Raw genomic sequence first — 23,795 nt, forward strand, 5'->3', positions numbered from 1 at the left:
ATCAACAGTTTTATGAAAAGGGTATTAAAAGTAATTGTATCCAATCACAGACCATCAGCTCTGTCATCTCTTGCCACGAATCAAAAAAGTTAACTTGCCCAAAATAACTGAAGATTGATTTGATGTTAATAAATCCTAGAAATCAGAGCTCAACACTTTTTCCCTTTCCTCGTACAGAATAAAACAAAAAGTTTTAATTTTTCAGCAGCCTTATTGTTAAACTTTATTTAATAATCTGTAGAACTGTTAAAAAAATGCAAAAATAGAATCATGAGAACTGCTTCTATTCTAATCCATAAAACCAAAGTGAAATTAAAGTATAGTATCAAAAAAACTTCATTCTGTCTATATGCTCTATGAAGGCATATGAAGACCAGAGAGCGATCCACCACTTAGGACTCCTCCCACAACGTATGAGACAGAAATAAGTGCCATTACATGGTCAGCTATCCTTCCGAATGGCTGACAAAGGACATCCATAGACAAATATAGCTTCCCCTGAGCTATAATAGCAGCAGCTTTTAAAAAGGCTTTTGTGACAAAATCCCTTTAACCCCTTAATGTCACAGGCGTTAAGTTTACATCCTGGCTGCGGGGCACTTAATGCAATAGGACATATTACATCCTGTGGATGACGTGGGATCAAAAGCTGAGCCTGAACCATCCTGCGGCAAAACCGGCTGCTACTGATATCTATTTCCGCACTAAGGACTGCTATCCTCGCTGTTAACCACCTACATGCCACGACTGGCATGCAAAGGGTTCACAGAGGGAGTAGGCTCCCTCTGTGACGCCATCAGGCCTCCGCTACTACATCGCGGGGATGGTGGGCAATGGGTTGCCCAGGCAACAGGACACCAGATACTGGCATCCCGGCTTGCCATTGCCTATGATCGCTATTATAAGCGATAAGGCATTGCAGAACAGAAGTCCTGCAATGAACTATCATAGTGATCATAGCGGTTATAAATCAAGTCCCCAACAGGGAGAGAAAAAAAACAAAAACAAAAATAGCGTAAAAAAACCCCCAAAACATTTAGCAAATTTTCCCCTATTTGTACAGGTTTTCTTTTAATTTAAGCCCTCAGTGACCAATTTTTTATAAGGATGGATATTTTATCGCAACTGCTAGAGATTCGCTGATATGAATTTATGCACATGCGGCTTTCTACAGTTTTTAGAACCTTGAACAGAAACTACAACAATCTCCGCAAAAGAACATTTTCTGTGGAGTGCGAGCGGTGTGCTTCTAAATCACAGTTCTATCACTTGTTTCTCAGTGTGTAACGCAGACCTCAGAGGAGCTATATGATCTTCAAATAATAAAACTTCATGCACAGATAGAGCACGCTGTAACGGAATACTATTACAGGGGATTGAGTGTACACTTTGAGAAACCACATCTTTAGTTTTACTGGATCGACGTCTCAATGTATGTTCAGAAGGTACAGCGCCCATATTGCTATACACACTTTATCTGCTTGCCTGTCTTTCCAATAGTAATTTGGCAAGAAAATGACAAAATATATTAACCTCCCTCCAAGGAACAAGTACTTGTTCAAATATATTCTCTTAATAAATACGTTGGCCACGTTGACAATGTCCTAAGTGCACGTTCCTTAAGACCTATGGAATCTGAAGACATTCTATGCAGCCAGGAATCTGTAAGTGTGTCCAGTGCAAGATTCTATAAATCAATTTGTAAGTTTATGAATTAGATTTCCAAGTTTTATTATTTTTGGAAGTGTTAGTTTAGCTTTGCAGTTTACATTTCCTAAGAAAAAGATGAAACTGTCTTCCGTTGCAGCCTGTGTGGGCTTACTTAATACACTGTGTTGCTATTCCTACTATTTATTTTCTTAACCAGGTCATAAGTGTGTCTTATTTGCAGCACAATATTTATAACCTCTGCTTATCCCCGATGTATTCTTATACTCATTTCAATTCCAGAATACGATGTTGTAACTTCTCGTCTAACTTCCACATGGCATCATTCAGCAACAAATTCCTTTGTGACACCAGTGTTCAATTTACTGAATCCTATCCTGTCACTTTTTCCCATCCAGCCCATTACTCAAGGCGACCCTTCTTGACAAGAGCTTGTCACTGTGTTTTTGGTTTGTAAGTGAATGATTTGGTGCTAACACCAAATTCTTAACTCTCCCACCTTTTCCCTCTGTCACATTTACAAGCTTTTTTCCAATAAATCTTATTTTATCCAACATAGCAGTATGCATCTTCACACTGCTTCAATAGAAAAAAGCCCATGAGATCCACGGAGCAGGAGGCGCACACAAACCTTATTTAAAAGTTCTTGAAGTCTGCAGACTTCTTTATTCAGATCTGTAACACTTGTAAGAACGTCTTCGCAAACAGCACAGAAATTGTGAGAAGAATCCCACTCCAAGACGACCTGTTGAAAAATATCGTGGGCGGCAAGTTAAATTTACACACACTATAAATTTATATATTTCTTAAATGGGAGAAAGTCAGTAAAAATTAGGTAACCCATGAGGGAAGTAGAGCATGAATCACATCCATGGTCCACCTTCCTGTCTTTGCCCCAGTCAGCATTGATCAGGGATGTTTTCTGAGTAGGGGTATTGCAGCTGTTACCCTAATCTTGATGACTAGAGTACAATGGTAAGGCCTCATTTCCATGAGGACAGATCCGCAGCAGGTCACCCGCACGCGTGATCTGCACCCCACAGGAATGCATTGGACACCCGCAGGTAATTAAATACCTGTGGATGTCATTTTCCCTTGAGGCGCGGATTCGTGTGTGGGAAAACACTGGCAGCATGCTCCATTTTAGTGCGGGTCTCCCGCGGGCACGGCTCCCGCGGGCTTCTATTGAAGCCTATGGAAGCCGTTCGGATCCACGGCACACCCGCAGCTGAATTCCTGCTCTCTGGCACGAGAGCAGAAGATAAAAAAAAAAAAAAAGAATGGAGTGCACGAAGAAGGAAGATCTGGTCACGATGGAGGGCAGATCTGCAGCGCACGGACAGGTAAGTAATGCTTACTTTTTAGCCTCATGTCCACGGGAAAGGAGGGACCCGCTGTGGGATTCTGCATGAAGAATCCGCGGCAGGCCTGATTTTCCCCGTGGACATGAGGTCTAACGGCTAACTGGTTATGACAAGCATACTCATAGGATGGTGAGAAGTTATGTTTACTAATTTTTTATTTTATTATTGATTTAATTTTTTTTTAGGAGAATTCAGTACAAACCACTAACAAAACACAACAAAAAATGTAAAATCCCTGTAGCAATTATAGGCCACTACTGAAGATTAAGACACCAAGACATTAGTGGTGTGCAATTACTAGAGATGAGCGAGCACACTTGTTAAGGGGAGATACTCGAGCGAGTATCATCCTGTTCGAGTACCTGCCCGCTTGTCAGAAAAGATTCGGGTGCCGGCGGGGGAGATCTCTCTCGCTCCCCCCGCTCAAGTATCTGCTCTTAACGAGTATGCTCGCTCATCTTTAGCAATTACCAATATGAAGCACATTCAGAATTTTAGCTTACAACTGAGTACAAGTGTCATAGGGTTCTAAAGCTTCATACGTTTCTGGTTATTGGCTTTCTGGCTCATGCGCTGCCTCACATATAATTTTTTTCCCCAAAGAAATACATTGCATTTTATTTCCAGCTTCCTTTGTTGCAGGGTAAAAAACTAATTGGACACATTTACTGAAAACTTGCATACTACTTTGCATATAGTTACGTGAAATTGCATTGAGCCATGTGCATTAATCAGCCCTTGAAAGCCACACTAACTGAAACTGCCATTTTTATGAAGTATCTTTAAGTTCGGGAAAACAGGACACCAAACACCACAATATAAATTATTACACATCTGATGTGTAAAATCAAAAGAAAAAGTAAAATATTACGCAAATGTAAGCGTGAGCTCCAGAGACATTTTAATGAAAAAACAAAATCACTTCCTTTATTTAGTCTTCTGTTCTGTGATAAAGGGACCACCCAAGATTACATACGCTTTATGTAGGAGAACAATGTAGTTACCTTTTGAGGATTCGAAGGTATTTGGTTGCTTACAGCTATAACAGCATAAGTTATAGCATTGCATTGCCGATTCAGCTTTAACAAAAATGCAAACAGCTCATCACTGTTGTGGAAAAAAAAGAAAAGTTGTAAAAACAAGCATATGTATTTTAAGGAGGAGGGGGGGGGGGGGCACAGGTATAAGAAAGCATGTAAAGAATGATCTCAGGTACTGTAGTTTTCCAAACAGTTCAACAAGCATGGAGCAGTTTCTCCAAATTTACACATGTATTACCATCACAAACAAAAATATGACCTTGGCCTAAGACAGAAGAACCTTTGAGAACACTTGCAGTCCAAAGTGTGGAGCCTGAAACACAATTCTAAAAGTGCTGTATAAATGCAACTCTAATATCCAACTGCTTGCGGAATGCAGCGAAGTTTCCAACACTTCACCATGAGCACACAAGAGACTCAAGTACTCTTCCCATCTGTCCCAGGCGGATTTTAGTAAGTGCAGAAGATTATTCTAATGTATATCTACAATGTTTAGTAGGTCTACTCTAGAGAAAAGGGAGCATCCTGTTGTACAGTTGTAAGCTTTATTCATATAAATTCATATTCGAGGTTGCCATGACTATTCGGAATTCTGCTGCACCTTTGTACCAGAACACTTGCTAGCACTGTAAACCTTGCACTTCTGATAAGGTCTTTAACTGCTTGCCGCATATGTATATACCTTAAGGCGCATTTACACTGCAAAAATGATCGCTCAAAAAAGGCTTTTGAGGGACCATTTGGCATAAACTAGTACTTGGTACTAATGTCTATTAGTACCAATTAGTAGCGTGTGAGCCGCCAGGAGCTGTATTCAGGGAACAGACCACCCGCTGTGCTCTGATTACATTCTCTTTGTTCTGCCATGGGGCTGACAGCTGAAAGAATGCAATCAGTGCTCCCCAGGCAGAACACAGTGTGTGGTCCTGCTCATCAGCTGTTCTGCGGAACGATGGTTTTCAAGCAGAACTGAAAACCGTTGTTCGGCAGAAAACTGAAAGATGGGCACATTTACACCCAGCGATTATCGCTCAAAAGATGGCTTTTGAGCGAATTTTGAGTGTTAACCGTTGTGTCTAAATGGGCCTTGATCGTGGTGTTCATACCACAATAGGATGTAATGTCCTGAGAATGGCAATAACACAGGAGTTGTGGGAGCCAGCTGTGATAAACAGACACCCCCATTTGTTTTTTTAAAGACCTTTTCATTTTAGGTAAATTTTTTTTTTGTCCTAATAGGACACTTGAGTGTGATAATCTGATGAGTTTAACAATACACCAAAATAATCCTGTATAGCTAAAATGGGGTTCTTTTTTTGAATTTGCACATATGTAGCTTTTTATTTTAAATATTATATATTATTGTTTTATAGCCAACACAGCTTTAACATTACAACCACCATAAACAAATCAGTCAATCCTCGCTAGTAAAAAAAGAAAAATATTGAAAATTACGTGGCAGGGACTAGAGCATGTAGAAGATTTATGACAGAAATCCCGTCAGTCAAAGTCAGGACACTGTTGGTGACCAAACCTCTTACCTGGTAACTTGTAGGGCCCCCTCAGACTCTCCAGTGAATACCACTCAGTTAGGGCTTATTTACACGAGCGACATTCTTGTGCGATACGATTACAGCATGTTCTATCTTTGGGCGTTCCCTAGGAACACCTGACCCAATGATTTCAATGGGACCTTAAAAGCCATCGTAAGGTCAATGTTTCCCATTGAAGTCTATGAGAAAAACGTGCAATTCTTTCATGATCGTGAGGATCACAATTTCACAGAAGTGATGCGATGCATTTTTAAAATCCAAAATGCTTTACAGTGAGAAACGCACCGTCATGTTCTGACAGGGGATTGGAGTCTCGGGTCGTAGTCAGCAAGGGCGGGCAACATGGTCAGGCAAGCAGGGGGCTGGTATACGGAGATGCGATGCAGTACACAGGATTCAGCAGATATGTAGTCAGGAACAAGCCAGTGATCGCTACACAGAGCAGTATTCTTTAAAGGAGCATGTAGAGGAAGGAGCTAGTTTAAAGGCTGAAGGCTCAGAACTCAATAAACACACAAGGTGGGAGACTTGTGTATTTATAGGGAGACTAATTAGGGAAAACACAGGGTGGAGCTAGTCAGGGAAACACAGGAGAATGAAACTAGGGCAACGTTTAGCTTGGGAGCTATCCACTGGGCAGAGATACCGTCCAGAGCACAGGAGATCCTCGGTTCGAGTCCTGACACACGTTGGCAAGAATGATATCGGACAGAGTGAACCTGGCCTTAAAGTGAAAGGGAAGAGATGATGAGTAATATTCTTTGTTGTATATGCTGAAATAAAAAAAAAATTAAAAAAAAAAAAAAAGCTTGGCTTGTTTCTCCCTATTCCTCTCTCTGTATAAGCACTAGGTCCATTAAGATTTGTCTACCAAAGTTTGAGTGGTGGGCATCAGTGTTACAATATATATTCTCTCTTAAAAATAACTATTACCGGCAGCTCCCACCACCTCAATGTAATGAAAGACATAATAAGGAGGAAAAAGGGGACTGCATGCTCCATAGGCCACAGATCAAATTCCAAAAGCCCAGCTGAACTTTCTCGTATTCCAAAACGTATGGTAAAAACTCAGTTTTAGCCCGCTTACGCTTAGGACAATTGGTAATTCAATCTGGTTTACACAGGGTAGACTGTTAAAGGCATAGATAGCCCTATGTATTATTTAATAAGGGGTATGTCGACAAATTTAATTTAAAACGTTTTGGCAAACACATCTGAACTCCAGAAAAATCTTCTCTCCCACACTTGGATCCTCTGGCTTCTCTGCAATGCGATGAAAACAAAACGTACGACGAGGTGCACACAAGGTTTTCCATTAAAAAACAATGGAAAACACCTGGCGATCCTTCCCTGCGGCTGTCAGCCGTGCCGGAGGATCGCTACTTTCCCAAAATGATGCAAGGCAGTTTTAAGAGAAAACCCCCTCGCATCCATGGGGATAACGCATGTTAAAATTAGCCTTAGCCAGCTTTCCCTACCCTATGGGATACCTGGATGATTCCAAAGTGGCAGACATTCTGAATTGACAGTTGAAGCGTGTTAAGTACTGCTTTCCAGGTCAGTGTCTCATAACACTACTCCTTTCTTTATTGCTGAAGGTGCTGCACTAACTGAGGTATGTAGCAAAGTACACAGGTTCCAGGGATGGCAACTACTACACCCAACTCGTAACCCAAAAAACAACTAAAACTAAAAAGGAATTAATAAAAAGGTAACTTTCCAGTATTTTTCATTGTTGCATTGGTAGAGTCATAACTTTTTAATTTTGCCGTCGACATACTTGTACGAGGGCTTGTTTTTTGCGGGACAGGTTGTATTTTTTTAAATCAGATCATTTTGGGGTACATGTACCTTGAAAATATTCCACCGGTTTTCTAGAGTTCAGCATGTAGAATAAATAATGTGATATTATTTCTGGGTTAACACGATTCCTGTGATGCTAAATGTATGCAGTTTATGTATTTCTATTTTTGTACACTAAAAACACTTTTTTTTAAAGGAGATGTCCCGCGCCGAAACGGGTTTTTTTTTTTTTAACCCCCCCCCCCCCCGTTCGGCGCGAGACAACCCCGATGCAGGGGTTAAAAAAACCACCCGCACAGCGCTTACCTGAATCCCGGCGGTCCGGTGACTTCAATACTTACCGCTGAAGATGGCCGCCGGGATCTTCTACCTTCGTGGACCGCAGCTCTTCTGTGCGGTCCACTGCCGATTCCAGCCTCCTGATTGGCTGGAATCGGCACGTGACGGGGCGGAGCTACACGGAGCAGCTCTCTGGCACGAGCGGCTCCATAGAAGAAAGCTGAAGACCCGGACTGCGCAAGCGCGGCTAATTTGGCCATCGGAGGCCAAAAATTAGTCGGCACCATGGAGACGAGGACGCCAGCAACGGAGCAGGTAAGTATAAAACTTCTTATAACTTCTGTATGGCTCATAATTAATGCACAATGTACATTACAAAGTGCATTATTATGGCCATACAGAAGTGTATAGACCCACTTGCTGCCTCGGGACATCTCCTTTAAAGATGTGCTTTTGTGTCACTGCATTCCAAGAGCCATATTGTTTTTATTTTTCCATCGACAGAGCTTTCTGAGGGTCTGTTTGCAGGATGTGCTATAGTCTTCATTTACCCTATTTTTGGGAACCTATAACATTCTGTTTACTACGTACACTGTGTAGTATAAGTAATATGTGCAATTCTGTGATTACATCTACGGTATACCCAATTTATAGTTTAAATGAGAAAAAAAAGGGGGGGGGGGTAAAGTGTTACAAAAATAAATGTTTATTTATTTTTTTCTATCGTCGCATTCACAGCCCCCTAATATTTTTTCAGACAATGGAGCAGGATGAGTTGTACTTCTTAAATGGCACCATTTTTTGTTTCATGCAACCTTTTGATCACTTTCTATTTAGTTTTTTGTATGGCGAATCGGGAAAATTAGCTGTTTTCACCATGTTTTTTGTATTTCTTTTTCCACAGCTTGCATTATGCCAATTAAATAATGTAATAACTTTTTTACTTAGTTCAATACAAATGCAGCAAGAACAAATTTGTGATGGGTTTTAATTGTGTTTTTATTTTACATAATAAATGAGGAAACGGTGGGGTTTTGTCTATTTTTCTCACCTTTTCTTTTGTCCCACTAAGGGACTTGAATTTCACCATTTTTCATTGTTCTTATAAGACACTAGTATACTTCTAAGGCCTCTGTACCAGGCAGACCCAGAAGCCATCTTTAAGCTTCAGGGTGCCATAGCAACCCATTGGGACCTGGTCATCACATCGTGGGGGTCCGATGGGTGAGTGATGGAGCACCTGACTCTGCTAGCCCTTTACATGTCACAAATGCATTGACTGCAGCATGTAAAGGGTTAAACATCAGGGATTTTAGGTTCTTTGATCCCCACTGTTAGTTCAGCACCCACTATCCCTGGCATGGGAGAACCACACCAGGCTTCTAATGCAGTGCCGTAAAAAGGCGTATGCATCAGAATAAAGCCCCCTAACTGCCGCCATCAAAAGGTGTATGTGCAGTCATTAAGGGGTTAATATCAACTTTCATAAAAAAGAATGATTTAAGCAATTTTGTTGTAGTTATAATACTACTACTATCCAATATCTAAAAGTCACAATGCTTTATGAGGGAATACCTTGATTCTAATTTTGAAAGTGATGGCAACGTCTCAAGTTTTGTCTCTTCAACGCGAATTTCTTTCATTGCTGCCACAATTTTTTTATAGTCTTCAACATCAGTAACTCCTGCCTGTGTTAAAAGAATGATCAGTAAAGCAATACTATATTCAATGTCTAAGCAACAATTTTAAGTGGAAACAAATCATGTTTCAGGTTAATGCAAGTGCAATGTGGTAAAGGAAAAAAATACCTCTACAATACCTCCATTGAAGCAAGTGGATCCTAAAAGAATAATTGTACTTTTGTAAAACGTTTGGCATACCACACAGACATGTAAAACATTTAAATGAGTAGGTGGTCTGGGTGTAGAGACCCTATTGATCAGTGAAACAAAGGGGCTGCAGAGCTCACCAGAGCGTTGTACTCTATGGGCTGTGTTTGTGTTACTCTTTGGCTGTTCTCTGCAGCTGAAGACGTCTTCATAGAAGCTAATAGATGTATATAGAATTATATAACCCTTTCTTCCGCTACCAAGAATATACACTACTATATTGTGTGAATGCAGTACACAGAATGGCCTGCAGAGGGCTGTAAATCATGTGTTCTAATCAGCAGGGACAGCTGTATGGGAGTGTTCGGGCATTTTTTCCCATATTGCTGCATTCAAAGATCCCTAACCTTTTTTTTTTTAAATTCTAATAAAAGGTACAATACAAATGTTAAAAACCAACACCTATGATGTAAAAAAATGCAATAAAAAGCATTCAGTAATCATGTAATGTCTGCCTTAGGTTAAGTAGGTTATGGAATAAAGAAAATACCATCAATTGATTTAAACAATGAAATAGCAGAAGTAGATAGATAAATAATGCAAGGTAAAAAATATACAAATATAGCTCCTGGGATTTAACGACTGACTGATAAAAGCAAAAGGAGTCTATACATGTAAAAAAAATATATGGTGATCATCCAGTTATGCACTGATTACAAGGCAACCAGGCTTTCCATATATATTGAAATTTCAAGAATAAAGCATTTTTTATATACATATGTCTAGTTAATTAGGGTGACAGTTTCACTTATATGGGGGTGTCAATATTTTTCCCAGTATCTAAGTATGACCAAGTTTGATATTGCTAGCACTTTACAGGCCAGAATTTGAAAGTGTGGTAGGATCACATGGGAACAAATATTCATCAATGCCAATAAGGGTGCATTCAGACGACCGTATATCAGCCGGATATTCACGCCGGCCGATATACGGCATCTCTCTTTGCAGGGGGAGGAGGCTGGAAGAGACGGGAGCAGTGCTCTGAGTTCCCGCCCCCTCTCCACCCCCCTGCACTATTATCAATGGGGAGAGTCGGGACAGGGGCGGAGCTAATTCCCAGAACTTAGCCTTGCCCCTGTTCCGCCACCTCTCATTGCAAATAGTGCAGAGGAGCGGAGAGAGGGTGGAGAGGAGGCAGAGAGGGGGCGGGAGCTCAGAGCACTGCTCCCGGCTCTTCCAGCCTCCTCCCCCTGCAGAGAGAGACATTGTATATCGGCCGTCGTGAATACCCGTCTGATATACGGTCGTCTGAATGCGCCCTAAAGGAGATTTCTGGACCACGTAACCAACCATAGAGGATAATAACCAAGAGTCCCACAGAGTCCCAATATTGATGGAGAAGAAGGAAGTTCCATAAAATATGTAACAAAGATCCATTGCCACCACAACTTCAACAATTAGCTGAACAGTTGGGATATATTTGGGCTACACAAACTGGTATATAATAGCAACCAATGGTCACACCTGCCATTCACTAAAAGACAGAAGAAGAAAAGTGACAGGAAAACACAACAATCAATAGTCCTTCACAAACTTGCAGAGGAGGAGGGTAATATAGCAGCTCTTCTGGAGATGGTTACCAGAGGTGGAGGTTAAAGTTCTTTGGCGTTTCCAAATATTGAATATTTTATGAAGGCAGATTTGGAAGTCAAATATGAACTCATTTGTGAGGTTTCACAACGTGCCATTCCTCCAGTAGGTGATGGTTGAGTTGTCAAGAATGTCTAGCAGGTAGAGGACGTCTACGTTCCATTGTTGCAGGAGACCAGTTCCTTCTTCCAATGACTTGACTTAAAGGAGATGTCTCGAGGAAGCAGTTAATTTTTTTTTTTGCCCAGTCCCCCCCATTAAACACACATTACTAAGCCCCCCTGTAAATGACATTTCTAGCTGGTTCGTACTTACCGTTCCAGCGTTTCAGCAAGTTATAAAAGTTTCCTCAAGATGGCCGCCGGCTCTTTCCCAGTCGCTGCTGCAGCCCGACGTGCGCGCTCCCGAGACGCCGCCAGCTGTGTCTCCATGGCAACCGGACGCATCGCAGCCGCCGACCAGACGCCCCGCAGCCGCCGACCAGACAGCAGGTAACCGGCGCTAGCCCCCGGCTCCCCAGCGCTAGCTCCCCCGGCGCAGCGACAGCCCCCCCCCATCGCAGCGACAGCCCCCCCGGCCTAGCGCTAGCTCCCCCGGCGCAGCGACAGCCCCCCCGGCCTAGCGCTAGCTCCCCCGGCGCAGCGACAGCCCCCCCGGCCTAGCGCTAGCTCCCCCGGCGCAGCGACAGCCCCCCCGGCCTAGCGCTAGCTCCCCCGGCCTAGCGACAGCCCCCCCGGCCTAGCGACAGCCCCCCCCCATCGCAGCGACAGCCCCCCCGGCCTAGCGCTAGCTCCCCCGGCGCAGCGACAGCCCCCCCGGCCTAGCGCTAGCTCCCCCGGCCTAGCGACAGCCCCCCCGGCCTAGCGACAGCCCCCCCGGCCTAGCGACAGCCCCCCCGGCCTAGCGCTAGCTCCCCCGGCGCAGCGGCAGCCCCCCCCCGGCGCAGCGGCAGCCCCCCCCGGCGCAGCCCGGCGCAGCGGCAGCCCCCCCCGACCCATCACTTACCTGGGAGGCTTCTCGGGGCTGCTGGGCTGGGCTGGTCTTCTCCGCTGGGCAGCTCCAGTTTCTGCACCTTCCTCTAACAGAGGATGGTGCAGAATGGCCGCTTCAGCGCGCTCCCGAGCAGTGACAGCTCGTCTGCGCATGCGCAGAAGAGCTGTAGCGGGGAGCACACTGAAGCGGCTCGTGCTGAATGGAGAAGACCGGACTGCGCAAGCGCGTCTAAAAAAGCAAGCTGCCGGCGAATTTAGACGGAACCATGGCGACGGGGACGCTAGCAACGGAGCAGGTAAGTGGAATAACTTCTGTATGGCTCATATTTAATGCACGATGTATATTACAAAGTGCATTAATATGGCCATACGGAAGTGTATAACCCCACTTGGTTTCGCGAGACCACCCCTTTAATGAAGGCTGTGTGCTGTGGATTATTAGCAGGCACACAGAGCATTCCCATCTGTATGCGGTTTTATTGTAAGTAATTTGGTGATTGGGAGCAGTTGTTGCCTTTGTGCCAAAGTTGCAGCATATAAATCCATCAATAAGGACAATGCTTGATAAGGCTCAGGTAATCAGCCCGCTTTTCTGGCCTCCTCCAACAGCTTTTCTTTGATATGCAAGAAATGAATAATAGCCAGAACATCTCTTGGTATGTGATCCGCTAGATGTTTAGGACGGTGGGGGGAGTCTGTGCACCCGGTCAATATAAGATCCTGGAAGAAACACTCCGGTAAAAGCAGTTTCATGAGATTGTGTGAGAAATGCATCAACTGAGAGGTGGGGACTATTTCTGGAATTCCTCAGAGCTTGATATTATTGCACTATGACCTGCACCCCCCCCCCCCCCCCCCCCCCATCCCCAGGTGAAGTCCGTTTTCAGCGATCTGGAGCTCTGGTGGATCAGAAGCTCTGCACTCAGGCAGCCATTCGCTTCAGCTGCCAAGCCACGTTCCCCAACCTTTAAGTTTTTCAATGAACAGAACTTGATTTTTGTGTGACAAGCTGTAGGTTTAAGGCCACTATCGCACATACATTCAGAAAAAGTTGCTCGAAATCATGGTATTTTTACTGCGGTTTTGAGTGGCATTTCTTAATGCATGTCAAAGCATTTGACAGCGCTTTTTAATGCCGTCCATCACTGTGATGGGTGATGAGAAGCATGAAAAAGCACTAAAACGCGTGAAAATAGAGAGTCAGCGTTAGAAATGCAACGTTTGAATGCAGGCAAGGCCCCATTGACATCAAAGGGAGTATTGTACCACGGTTAGCGCATTATGAATCCCATAACCAGGAAGTGATCTTCTGTGGGCAGCCAAGGCATGCAAGAAGTGTGTCGCAGCTCTGGAGAGCAGTGGGAGGGGACCTGGATCGAGCCTGCTAGGTAATGTATTCCTTTTTTTTGTTTGTTTTTTTTAAATAATGTGGCTAGGGCTTACTTTCTGGGGAAATAGGGTATTTGCAAAAAATATGATATTGTATTTATTCTCCTCTAAATTGCATTAACACCTGAAAAAAAACTGTGGGGTCCAAATACTCATGACACCCCTCAATAAATACATATTTTTCAGCATACTCCGCATGGACGGCTCCCATTGCAGTTAATTGAAGCCGTCCAACCGCGCTTCTGCAATGACATTGCAGAAAGGTCGCGTATTATGCGGGGAAAGCAGAAGCTCTGCCATGTGTAGGGGGGGCTTATCAAAAATTTGTACAGTATGTTTGCACATATTTGACACATTGCAGTTGAAAATGTGAAAGACAATTTTTTCAAAATGCTTCCAATTTTGGCATTTATTAATAAATATACACAAATTCTGTCTATTTTTACCACCTAAATGAAGTACAACATGTGGTTAAAAAAACAATTTTCAGAATTACTTGGATAGGCAAACGCTTTACGGAGTTATTCTATGTTAAAGGGATGTGTTAAATTTTGGAAATCTGAGATGGCCATTAAAGGGGTTTTGTCCTAAAAAAAAATAAATAAAATATATACTCTCATATTCCTCCACAGAACCTCCTTACCACATCTTCTCCTCACTGATCTTAACCAGTCCCCAGTGTCACTTCCCCGCAAGCCTTCTGGATTCTTTTCTCCTTGTTATGAAGCTAGCATTCCTGACCTTCTTCCAGCAGGTCAGTGAAGGTTACATCCCTGTGACATAGAGTTCACTGGCTAGGAAGGAATGCTGATCTATTGCAGAGACTGCACAAATGAGCAGTCTCTGCAGTAGCTCGGCACTCCCTGCCAGACTGTAATTTAGTGACGTAGAGTACATTGCCGTGCAGGAAGGAGACTGCCTGTGAATGTACATAACGTCACAAGAAGCAGAGGAATCAGCCAGCTGGAGGTGAGGTGATCCCCCCTGGGACTGCAGGAGACAGAAGATCAGTGAGGAGAAGATCAGGAAGGTAGACGACTGACGGGGGAGGAATAGTTTTTGTTTTTTAATGACAGAACCCCTTTTAGGCCCAAACAAGCTTGGTCACTAAGGGGTTAAAGTACACAAAAGTTATTTATTTATTTTTACTTTAAGTGTCGTATCTAAATACATTTAGGTAAAAAAATTGCCCCGAGGTGGAGTTCACAACCTCAAACCTGTACATATGCAAGGCACGTGGGAGGTTTTTCTTGTAGTTTTAAGGCTCGTGCACATCAGCACTGGCAGGTTCTATTTTCCTTTTCCATTTGTTGAGCAAGAAAACAACATCCCCTGGACAAGTGATCAGTCTTATGACAGAACCGAATGGATACCATTGCCTAAAATAGGGTTTGTTCGTTTTATGGCTGGACCTCTGGCTTTTTACAAAACAAAAAAGAGCAGCATGGTTTTAAATGGAAGCTCCGATGCAGATGTGATCAAGCCCATAGACATGTACTGCTGGGGCACAGGAGTTGTGGCATTGTAGTCGCCAGCAAATATCAGCTGTAGTAGACAGCCATCAGTCTTGTACATTGATTAGGTAATTGTTTAACCCCTTAGATGCTAAGGTCAATGGGGACCAATGAACTTAAATGGTTTTACAGACAAAGGGAGCTCCTTATAATGTAATATACAAATACTATCTGAACACAGACAATTTGTTGAGTTATTGAAAAGGACAATTAAATAATTCAATATTCATGAAGTATTCATTTGCATCACAAGATTAGTATTATACTAAACAGAACATCCCTGCTGAAATACATTTTAGGTACTTTCACACATTTGATTTATACATTTGTAGTGTGAAAATTACACTAAAATTGGCAGAAGTATCAGCAATTTTACAGTCGAAGCATGACAAAGTGAAATAATTACACTGAGCGCGCCCCGTATCAATTATTTTAACAAAGTATGAGTGCACTTTTTATAAATGATTATTATATCCCCTGATTATTTATGGATCTGGTAACTGTCATGAAAAATGGCCAGAATTAGTCTAACAGCAGCCAAAGAAAATATGTGAACCAATCCTCTAAAGCACACGGACTACATAAGGTACAAAAATTGTACCTAAAACAAAAAAATGCTTTTGTGTGACCAAAGTGCAAATAAGAATCTGGGCCTCGGACTTACAGCTCAAAGTATCCTGAATAACATCCTTTGATTAATGAAGTTAAGCACAGCAAGAAAAAATATACAGGTGTGAAATCAAAAAAGTAAAGACAAATTGAAACATTAAGTAAACATGTCAACAGAAGAAGCTCCTCTAAACATGATTAACCTCGTCCCACCGTGGCGTTCCTGACAGCCTCACTGTCAAGTCTGACATGTGTTGCTTCATAAGGTATGAACTATGAAATTATTCTACTTATCCATGTGATTCTGAGAGCGCTTTTTGCGACACACTGCAGTCTATTTAAAGGGGTTGTCTCGCGAAATCAAGTGGGGTTATACACTTCTGTATGGCCATATTAATGCACTTTGTAATATACATCGTGCATTAAATATGAGCCATACAGAAGTTATACACTTACCTGCTCCGTTGCTAGCGTCCTTGTCTCCATGGTTCCGTCTAAATTCGCTGGCGGCTTGCTTTTTTAGACGCGCTTGCGCAGTCCGGTCTTCTGCTCTGAGCACAAGCCGCTTCAGTGTGCTCGCCGCTACAGCTCTTCTGCGCATGCGCAGATGAGCTGTATCTTCTCGGGAGCGCGCTGGAGCGGCCATTCTGCTACCATCCTCTGTTAGAGGAAGGTGCAGAAACTGGAGCCGCCCAGCCGAGAAGCCCAGCCCAGCAGAGCCGCCCAGCCCAGCGATGGGTGACGGACTGACGGGGGTGACGCGTGACTGACTGCCGCTCTGGCCCCGGGGCCTACCGCTGGGGAGCCGGGGGCTGGCGCGCGGGAGCCGGGGGCTGGCGCGCGGGAGCCGGGGGCTAGCGCCGGTTACCTGCTGCCTGGCGGTGGGTGACTGGTCGGCCGCGTTCAATCACGGGGTCCGGTCGGCAGCTGCGGGGCGTCTGGTTGTCAGGGAGACACAGCTGGTAGCGTCTCGGGAGCGCGCACGTCGGGCTACAGCAAGCGACAGGAAAAGAGCCGGGGCCATCTTGGGGAAACTTTTTATAAGTTGCTGAAACGCTGGAACTGTAAGTACAAACCAGCTAGAAAAGTCATTTACAGGTGGGCTTAGTAATGTTTGCTTAATTAGGGGGACTGGGCAAAAAAAAAATTTCACTGCTTCCTCGAGACAACCCCTTTAAGGTTCCTTTCACATGGGACAACTGTTAGATCGGGCAGGAGAGCACTTTCTGCCATCAATCACAGTAAATAGGCAGTGAGTCCTAGACGAATGACTGCCTGTTTACACATGCAGATCATGTGTGATTTTTAAGCCTGTACAAACTAAATGACGAATGATAAGCGAACAAATGATGCAGCAAGAATATGAGCAATAATCATTCAGTGTAAGACCCATAGTGATGAACTTAATATATACTTTGCATTATTTATAAAGAAAATTTGAAATTTGCAGAAAATTTAAAAATAATTTGCATTTATCAAAATGTTACATTTTCTGCTTGTAGGGACAGAGATGGTCATATCACAAAAATATTATATAACATTTACCATGTGTCTAATTTACACTACCGTTCAAAAGTTTGGGGTCACCCAAACAATTTTGTGTTTTCCATGAAAAGTCACACTTATTCACCACCATGCGTTGTGAAATGAATAGAAAATAGAGTCAAGACATTGACAAGGTTAGAAATAATGATTTGTATTTGAAATAACATTGTTTTTACATCAAACTTTGCTTTCGTCAAAGAATCCTCCTTTTGCAGCAATTACAGCATTGCACACCTTTGACATTCTAGCTGTTAATTTGTTGAGGTAAGCTTGTGAAATTGCACCCACGCTTCTAGAAGCATCTCCCACAAGTTGGATTGGTTGGATGGGCACTTCTGGCGTACCATACGGTCAAGCTGCTCCCACAACAGCTCAATGGGGTTCAGATCTGGTGACTGCGCTGGCCACTCCATTACCGATAGAATACCAGCTGCCTGCTTCTGCTGTAAATAGTTCTTGCACAATTTGGAGGTGTGTTTAGGGTCATTGTCCTGTTGTAGGATGAAATTGGTTCCAATCAAGCGCTGTCCACTGGGTATGGCATGGCGTTGCAAAATGGAGTGATAGCCTTCCTTATTCAGAATCCCTTTTACCCTGTACAAATCTCCCACCTTACCAGCACCAAAGCAACCCCAGACCATCACATTACCTCCACCATGCTTAACAGATGGCGTCAGGCATTCTTCCAGCATCTTTTCATTTGTTCTGCGTCTCACAAACGTTCTTCTTTGTGATCCAAACACCTCAAACTTGGATTCATCCGTCCACAACACTTTTTTCCAGTCTTCCTCTGTCCAATGTCTGTGTTCTTTTGCCCATCTTAATCTTTTTCTTTTATTGGCCAGTCTCAGATATGGCTTTTTCTTTGCCACTCTGCCCTAAAGCCCAAAATCCCGCAGCCGCCTCTTCACTGTAGATGTTGACACTGGTGTTTTGCGGGTACTATTTAATGAAGATGCCAATTGGGTACCTGTGAGGCGTCTGTTTCTCAAACTAGAGACTCTAATGTGCTTATCTTCTTGCTTAGTTGTGCAACGCGGCCTCCCACTTCTTTTTCTACTCTGGTTAGAGCCTGTTTGTGCTGTCCTCTGAAGGGAGTAGTACACACCGTTGTAGGAAATCTTCAATTTCTTAGCAATTTCTCGCATGGAATAGCCTTCATTTCTAAGAACAAGAATAGACTGTCGAGTTTCAGATGAAAGTTCTCTTTTTCTGGCCATTTTGAGCGTTTAATTGACCCCACAAATGTGATGCTCCAGAAACTCAATCTGCTCACAGGAAGGTCAGTTTTGTAGCTTCTGTAACGAGCTAGACTGTTTTCAGATGTGTGAACATGATTGCACAAGGGTTTTCTAATCATCAATTAGCCTTCTGAGCCAATGAGCAAACACATTGTACCATTAGAACACTGGAGTGATAGTTGCTGGAAATGGGCCTCTATTCACCTTTGTAGATTTTGCACAAAAAACCAGGCATTTGCAGCTAGAATAGTCATTTACCACATTAGCAATGTATAGAGTGCATTTGTTTAAAGTTAGGACTAGTTTAAAGTTATCTTCATTGAAAAGTACAGTGCTTTTCCTTCAAAAATAAGGACATTTCAATGTGACCCCAAACTTTTGAACGGTAGTGCATGTTGACATAAACCATTTACAATATCCTGACCTGCTAGTACCTGACCCCAGCACTTTGACGTTGAATATTCTCAGGTGTGTCTGAAATTTGCTGGAGAGGGTGTAATAATATAGGCACAATGGCACAGAGTTTTTTTGCTTTACAACAAACTGTACTCTTCCTACCAGAATTTGCTTTATTATCCATAATTCAGGGTTCAAGCTCTTCTTGTAACAAAAAATTGTTGCACAATTTTCTTATGGCCATGAGCCTGGCAATACTTAGGCTATGGAGATCCCCTAATCCCTCATGAGAGTCCAATGGGTGGACTCACTCCATAAAATCATGTGCATGGAAGATTTGGTTGGCGGCAGACGACAACACTTTTCCTACTATCTTCAAAATCTGGTTCCCTTGGACTCAATTTAGAAGCTCTCCTGCTTTCCAATCTTGGTTGATACGACTTTTTTAATTAGTACCAATTTGGGGGCACATGTGATTTTTTTTCTCTCTTTTCATTGACTTTTTTATTCCATCTATTCATTCTACAAGGAGACTTGAATATGCAAGTGTTTAGATAATGCATACATTTCACCAAATATGTAGTGCATACTATTCTCCCCAACTGGTATATTCCTCAATGACAGTTTTCCTATTAGACCTGGCTTCTGGCAAGGCCCAATAATTCACCATACATGGCAGACCTGGAGGCCATTATCTGGCCCTGTTGCCATGGCAGCCATCAACACCCATGATCTCATCATAGCAGGGGGAATGGAGTGAGTGAGGAGTTCCTAAAAGGCACAGATGCTGTGGTCAGCATTGTTTGTGGCATTTCACAAGTTACATTGCAGGGACAGAAGTTAACTCCCAGCATGGCTGCTGCAGTAGGACCATGACTTTCAGTTACAGCCATGATTCTACTGTGGTAAATGCGGGCTCAGCTACCAGCATCATACATGTATGGAGCCTTGTGGGAACTACCCAGCATGCCATACATGCACAACGAACATTAGGAAGTTGTTAAAATCAGTTTTATACTTACATTTTGCACATTTCGAAGAAAGCTCAAAATGGGACAGTCATGATCAGAGTAATAATTGCTATCTGGAGTAGAGCTGACAGCCAACTGCTATGAATGAGTTCTATTCGATCATGGCTGCTTAACTTCTGAGACGCTGACTGTTGTATTTGTTCATCTAAGCAATAAGCAGAGGATGCCCACACGATTGCAGGGTACTGAGAGGTTGCCATGTATGGATGTATATTAGGCAGCAATTAAAAGTAGCATATACTGCAAAACATAAGTACTGCAGTATATGGCACAAGCAATTAAGTAATCACAAGTTCAACTCCACAAGTGAAGCTTAAAAAAATAAAAAGCAAGTTTTTGAAAAATTTGGAAACTTTAAAAAAATCTATATATTAAAAAGCTCAAAAGAACCTTTACATATTTGGTGCAAGTGTGAACATAAAAGTTCAAAGTATAAAAAAAAACAAAAACACTATTTATTCCACATGGTTACCATGGTGTGAAGTAAAAAAAAGAAAGAAAAAACCCCCCAAACTTTACAGTGCCAAAATTGCAGTTTTTGGGCAACCCGCCTCCTAAAGAAAAGAAAACTGAACAAAAAGTGATCAGAAAGTTGCATGAAGAGTAAGGCCTCCTTCCCACGAACGGATTTCCGTTCCGTAATTCGCGGCGAAAATCCGCTGCGTTGCCCGCAGCTATTAGGTTCTATTGAACCTAATAGCACAATGCTCACGATGCGTAATTCCAGCGCGGAATTACGCACCGCGATTTCTCCCGTCCTCACCCGCAGCATGCTCTATTTTCTGCGGGTGAGGACGGGCTGTACGCACTGACGGCTTCCATTGCAGTCAATGGAAGCCGTCCGTTCACGCTATCTCCCGCTGTAACCAGCGGGAGATAGCGTGAAAAAACGCTTTCCCGCCCACCGCCGCGCGTCATCTGACGCCAAATGACGCGGCCGGCCGCGTCACGTGACACGGCCGGCCGCGTCACGTGACACGCTCGGTGACGCGGCGGTGGTGGGCGGTGACGGGCGGTGACGCGGCGGTGGTGGGCGGGGAAGCGATTTCACGCTATCTCCCGCAGGTAAGTATAGGGGCTCTGGGGGGCGCCGTGACGGGCTTCACTGCGTAATATTACGCGGCGGACCCCGTCACGCTCGTGGGAAGGAGGCCTAAGTCTCCTACTTGTGAACGTTTGAGTTACAAACTTTGATAGATACGAACAAGCCTGTCTGTAAGCATGATGTAATGCCATAGCAGGGACATCATGCACAGGGAACGGACAGGCATTCTATCAAGCCTACACCCGCCTGCAACAGCCCAATAAGCTGCCACGCTCTTCGGAACTGTTAACTCGTGCAACTTATCAGAGCTGTTGCAGGCGAGTGTAGGCTGTTAGAATCAGACGGCACCCAACGTTGTATGGAGTGGGATCCACCCGCGATCCACCTCCATACAAGCATTTGTTTGGACATACGAACAAATGCACTTACGAACAGCTTTATGGCACGGTACCTGTTCGTAAGTAGGGAACATTTTGTACCCTAAAATAGCCCACCTCAAACCTCACACAACCCAATCGCCAAAAACTTTTTAAAGAGTTATGGATCTCAGAATATGGCGACAGGATCTCTTTTTTGGAGGGAAAAAAGGTAGTTTATTAGAATATGGCGACAAAAAGCATTTCATTTTAAAGTATTATTTTAGAGTAGAAATACAAAAAAAAATCTCTAAATTTGGTATTGCCATAATTATACTAACCCAAAGAATTCAGTGACTGTAATTTTACATTATGAACGCCGTAAAACAAAACCCCTCAAAACTGGCACAACTGTGTTTTTGTTCATTTTATCCCACGAAAATTTTGTAAAAAGTCTTCCAGTATATTATATGGTACCATGTAAAAAAATACAACTTATCCCATAAAAAACAAGAAAGGATACAGCCAAGTTACCGGAAAATAAAAAAAGTTATGGCTTTTGGAAGGCAAGAACGAAAATGTAAAACAGAAAAATCTCTGGTCTTGAAGGGTCAAGAGTTGCTATGTAAAAAGCAGTTTATATGCTGCCAGGGCAGAGAATCCCAGGGAGTCCTGCTTCACCCACTCACTGACTGCTCATGTCTGCATAAGCATTCACAAAGTATATAGAATCATTTTGTGTGTAGGTAGGTAGAAAAGAAAAAAACTAACCATTTTTAAGGCCAACTTATCTAAAGTGATGGATTCATAACAAATTAACCTTTTGGGTGTACCTTACCTTTTCAAGTTCACTTTCTTCCAAACATAACAGTTGCCTCAAGGTGAAATCATTTTCCTAGGAAAGACAATATACTGAAAATGTAGCATGGACAGAATAAAAAAGGTAATAATAATCTTTATTAATATAGCGCCAACATATTCCGCAATGCTTACAAAACAGTGGAGAACAGATACAAAAAACAAAGATACAAAAACCATTGCTACATGTAGTAATCAATTGATGGAGACAGTAGGGGTGAGGGCCCTGCTCCAATGAGTTTACATACTACAAGTAATGGGGTGATACAGAAGGTAAAGGGGCTGGAGATGTGCACGGTATGGCGAGGTGGAGAGTGTGGGATGCTATACACATAGACAATGGTCAAATTTAGCCATATAGTGACTGCAGGGGGCGGTTGATTACAGCTAGTAGGGATTGCAGTCAGGGAGCATGTTATGAGGCGGAGTACAGATGGTTTTGGTTTAGGGGATGTGGTTTCTCCTTGAAGAGGTGCGTTTTTAGAGCACGCCTGAAGTTTTGTGTGTCGGGGATTGCCCAGACAGTTTGGGGTAGTGCATTCCAGACGACTGGTGCTGCTCTGGAGAAGTCTTGGAGGCGGTAATTGGAGGCTCAAATTAAAGGGACACTTAATTTGAATTCGTTAGCAGAGCAGAGGTTGCGGGCTGGGTGGTGGATTGAGATGAGGGAGGCACTGTAGGGCGGCGCGGTGCAATGAAAGCTTTATGGATAAAGGTAGTGAGTTTGAATTGAATTCTATATTTGACGGGCAGCCAGTGCAGTGACTGGCACAGGGCAGAGGCGTCCGAGTAGTGACTGGACAGGAAGATGAGCCTAGCTTCCACATTCAGGATAGATTGGAGAGGGGAGGGTCTGGTACAGGGGAGGCCGATTCCCAGAGAGTTGCAATTATCGAATAGTGAGTGGTTGAGGGCAACAGTGAGCGTTTTTAGCGTGTCCACGGTGAGAAAAGGGCAGATTCTTGAGGTGCAGCTGACATGTTCAGGCCAAAGATTGGATGTAGTGGGTAAAGGAGAGATCGGAGTCAAATATACCTCCAAGGCAGCAATTGTACTGTCTGGGAGTTAGGGTGGTGCCACACACTGAGATGGAGATGTCAGGGTGAGGTCGGTTAGTAGAGGGCAGAAACACCAGTAGGTCAGGTTATAAGAGGTTCAGTTTTAGCTAGAGAGAGGACATAGTGTTAGAGACAGCGGACAGACAGCCGGTGGCGTTCTGAAGAAACGGTGCTGTGATGTTACGGGAGGAGATGTATAACTGGGTGTCATCAGCATAGAGATGGTACTGAAAGCCAAATCTCCTGATGGTTTCCCCAATAGGGGTTGTATAGATGGAGAAGAGGAGGGCGCCAAGGACCGAGCCCTGGGGGACCCCAACAGCAAGGGGAGGAGGAGGGGAGGTAGAGCCAGCAAATGAGACGCTTATTAAGTAGATATTTTTAATGAAGCAAAGTGACTGAGTGTTTACTACTGGGGTCCAATCCAAACAGCAGCAACATCTACATGGAGTTTGGGTTTTTCCCTATGTTTGGGCAAGTTTCCTCTGAGCACTACAGCTTCCTTTCAGATTCTAATCTAGCAGTGTATTCTTGAATTGGACTGATTAGAATTGGGCTGATCACAAGCAGCTCTT

The 23,795-nt window shown here is 43.4% G+C and overlaps 1 protein-coding gene across 1 annotated transcript in view; it reads right to left on the bottom strand.

Annotated features, from left to right (window-relative positions):
- The window catches only part of ASZ1 (ankyrin repeat, SAM and basic leucine zipper domain containing 1), a 71,628-nt gene that overhangs the window by 5,756 nt on the left and 42,077 nt on the right, over window positions 1–23,795 (bottom strand). Inside the window, exons 9-12 of the mRNA XM_066589886.1 lie at window positions 22,143–22,199; window positions 9,283–9,395; window positions 4,037–4,139; window positions 2,300–2,413 (exon numbers count right to left, since the gene is read on the bottom strand). Of these exons, the coding sequence (XP_066445983.1) occupies window positions 2,300–2,413; window positions 4,037–4,139; window positions 9,283–9,395; window positions 22,143–22,199 (387 nt within the window). The remainder of the gene's footprint in view (window positions 1–2,299; window positions 2,414–4,036; window positions 4,140–9,282; window positions 9,396–22,142; window positions 22,200–23,795) is intronic.

The sequence above is a fragment of the Eleutherodactylus coqui genome, chromosome 2 (genome assembly GCF_035609145.1).
Source record: "Eleutherodactylus coqui strain aEleCoq1 chromosome 2, aEleCoq1.hap1, whole genome shotgun sequence".
NCBI classification, from domain to species: Eukaryota; Metazoa; Chordata; class Amphibia; order Anura; family Eleutherodactylidae; genus Eleutherodactylus; species Eleutherodactylus coqui.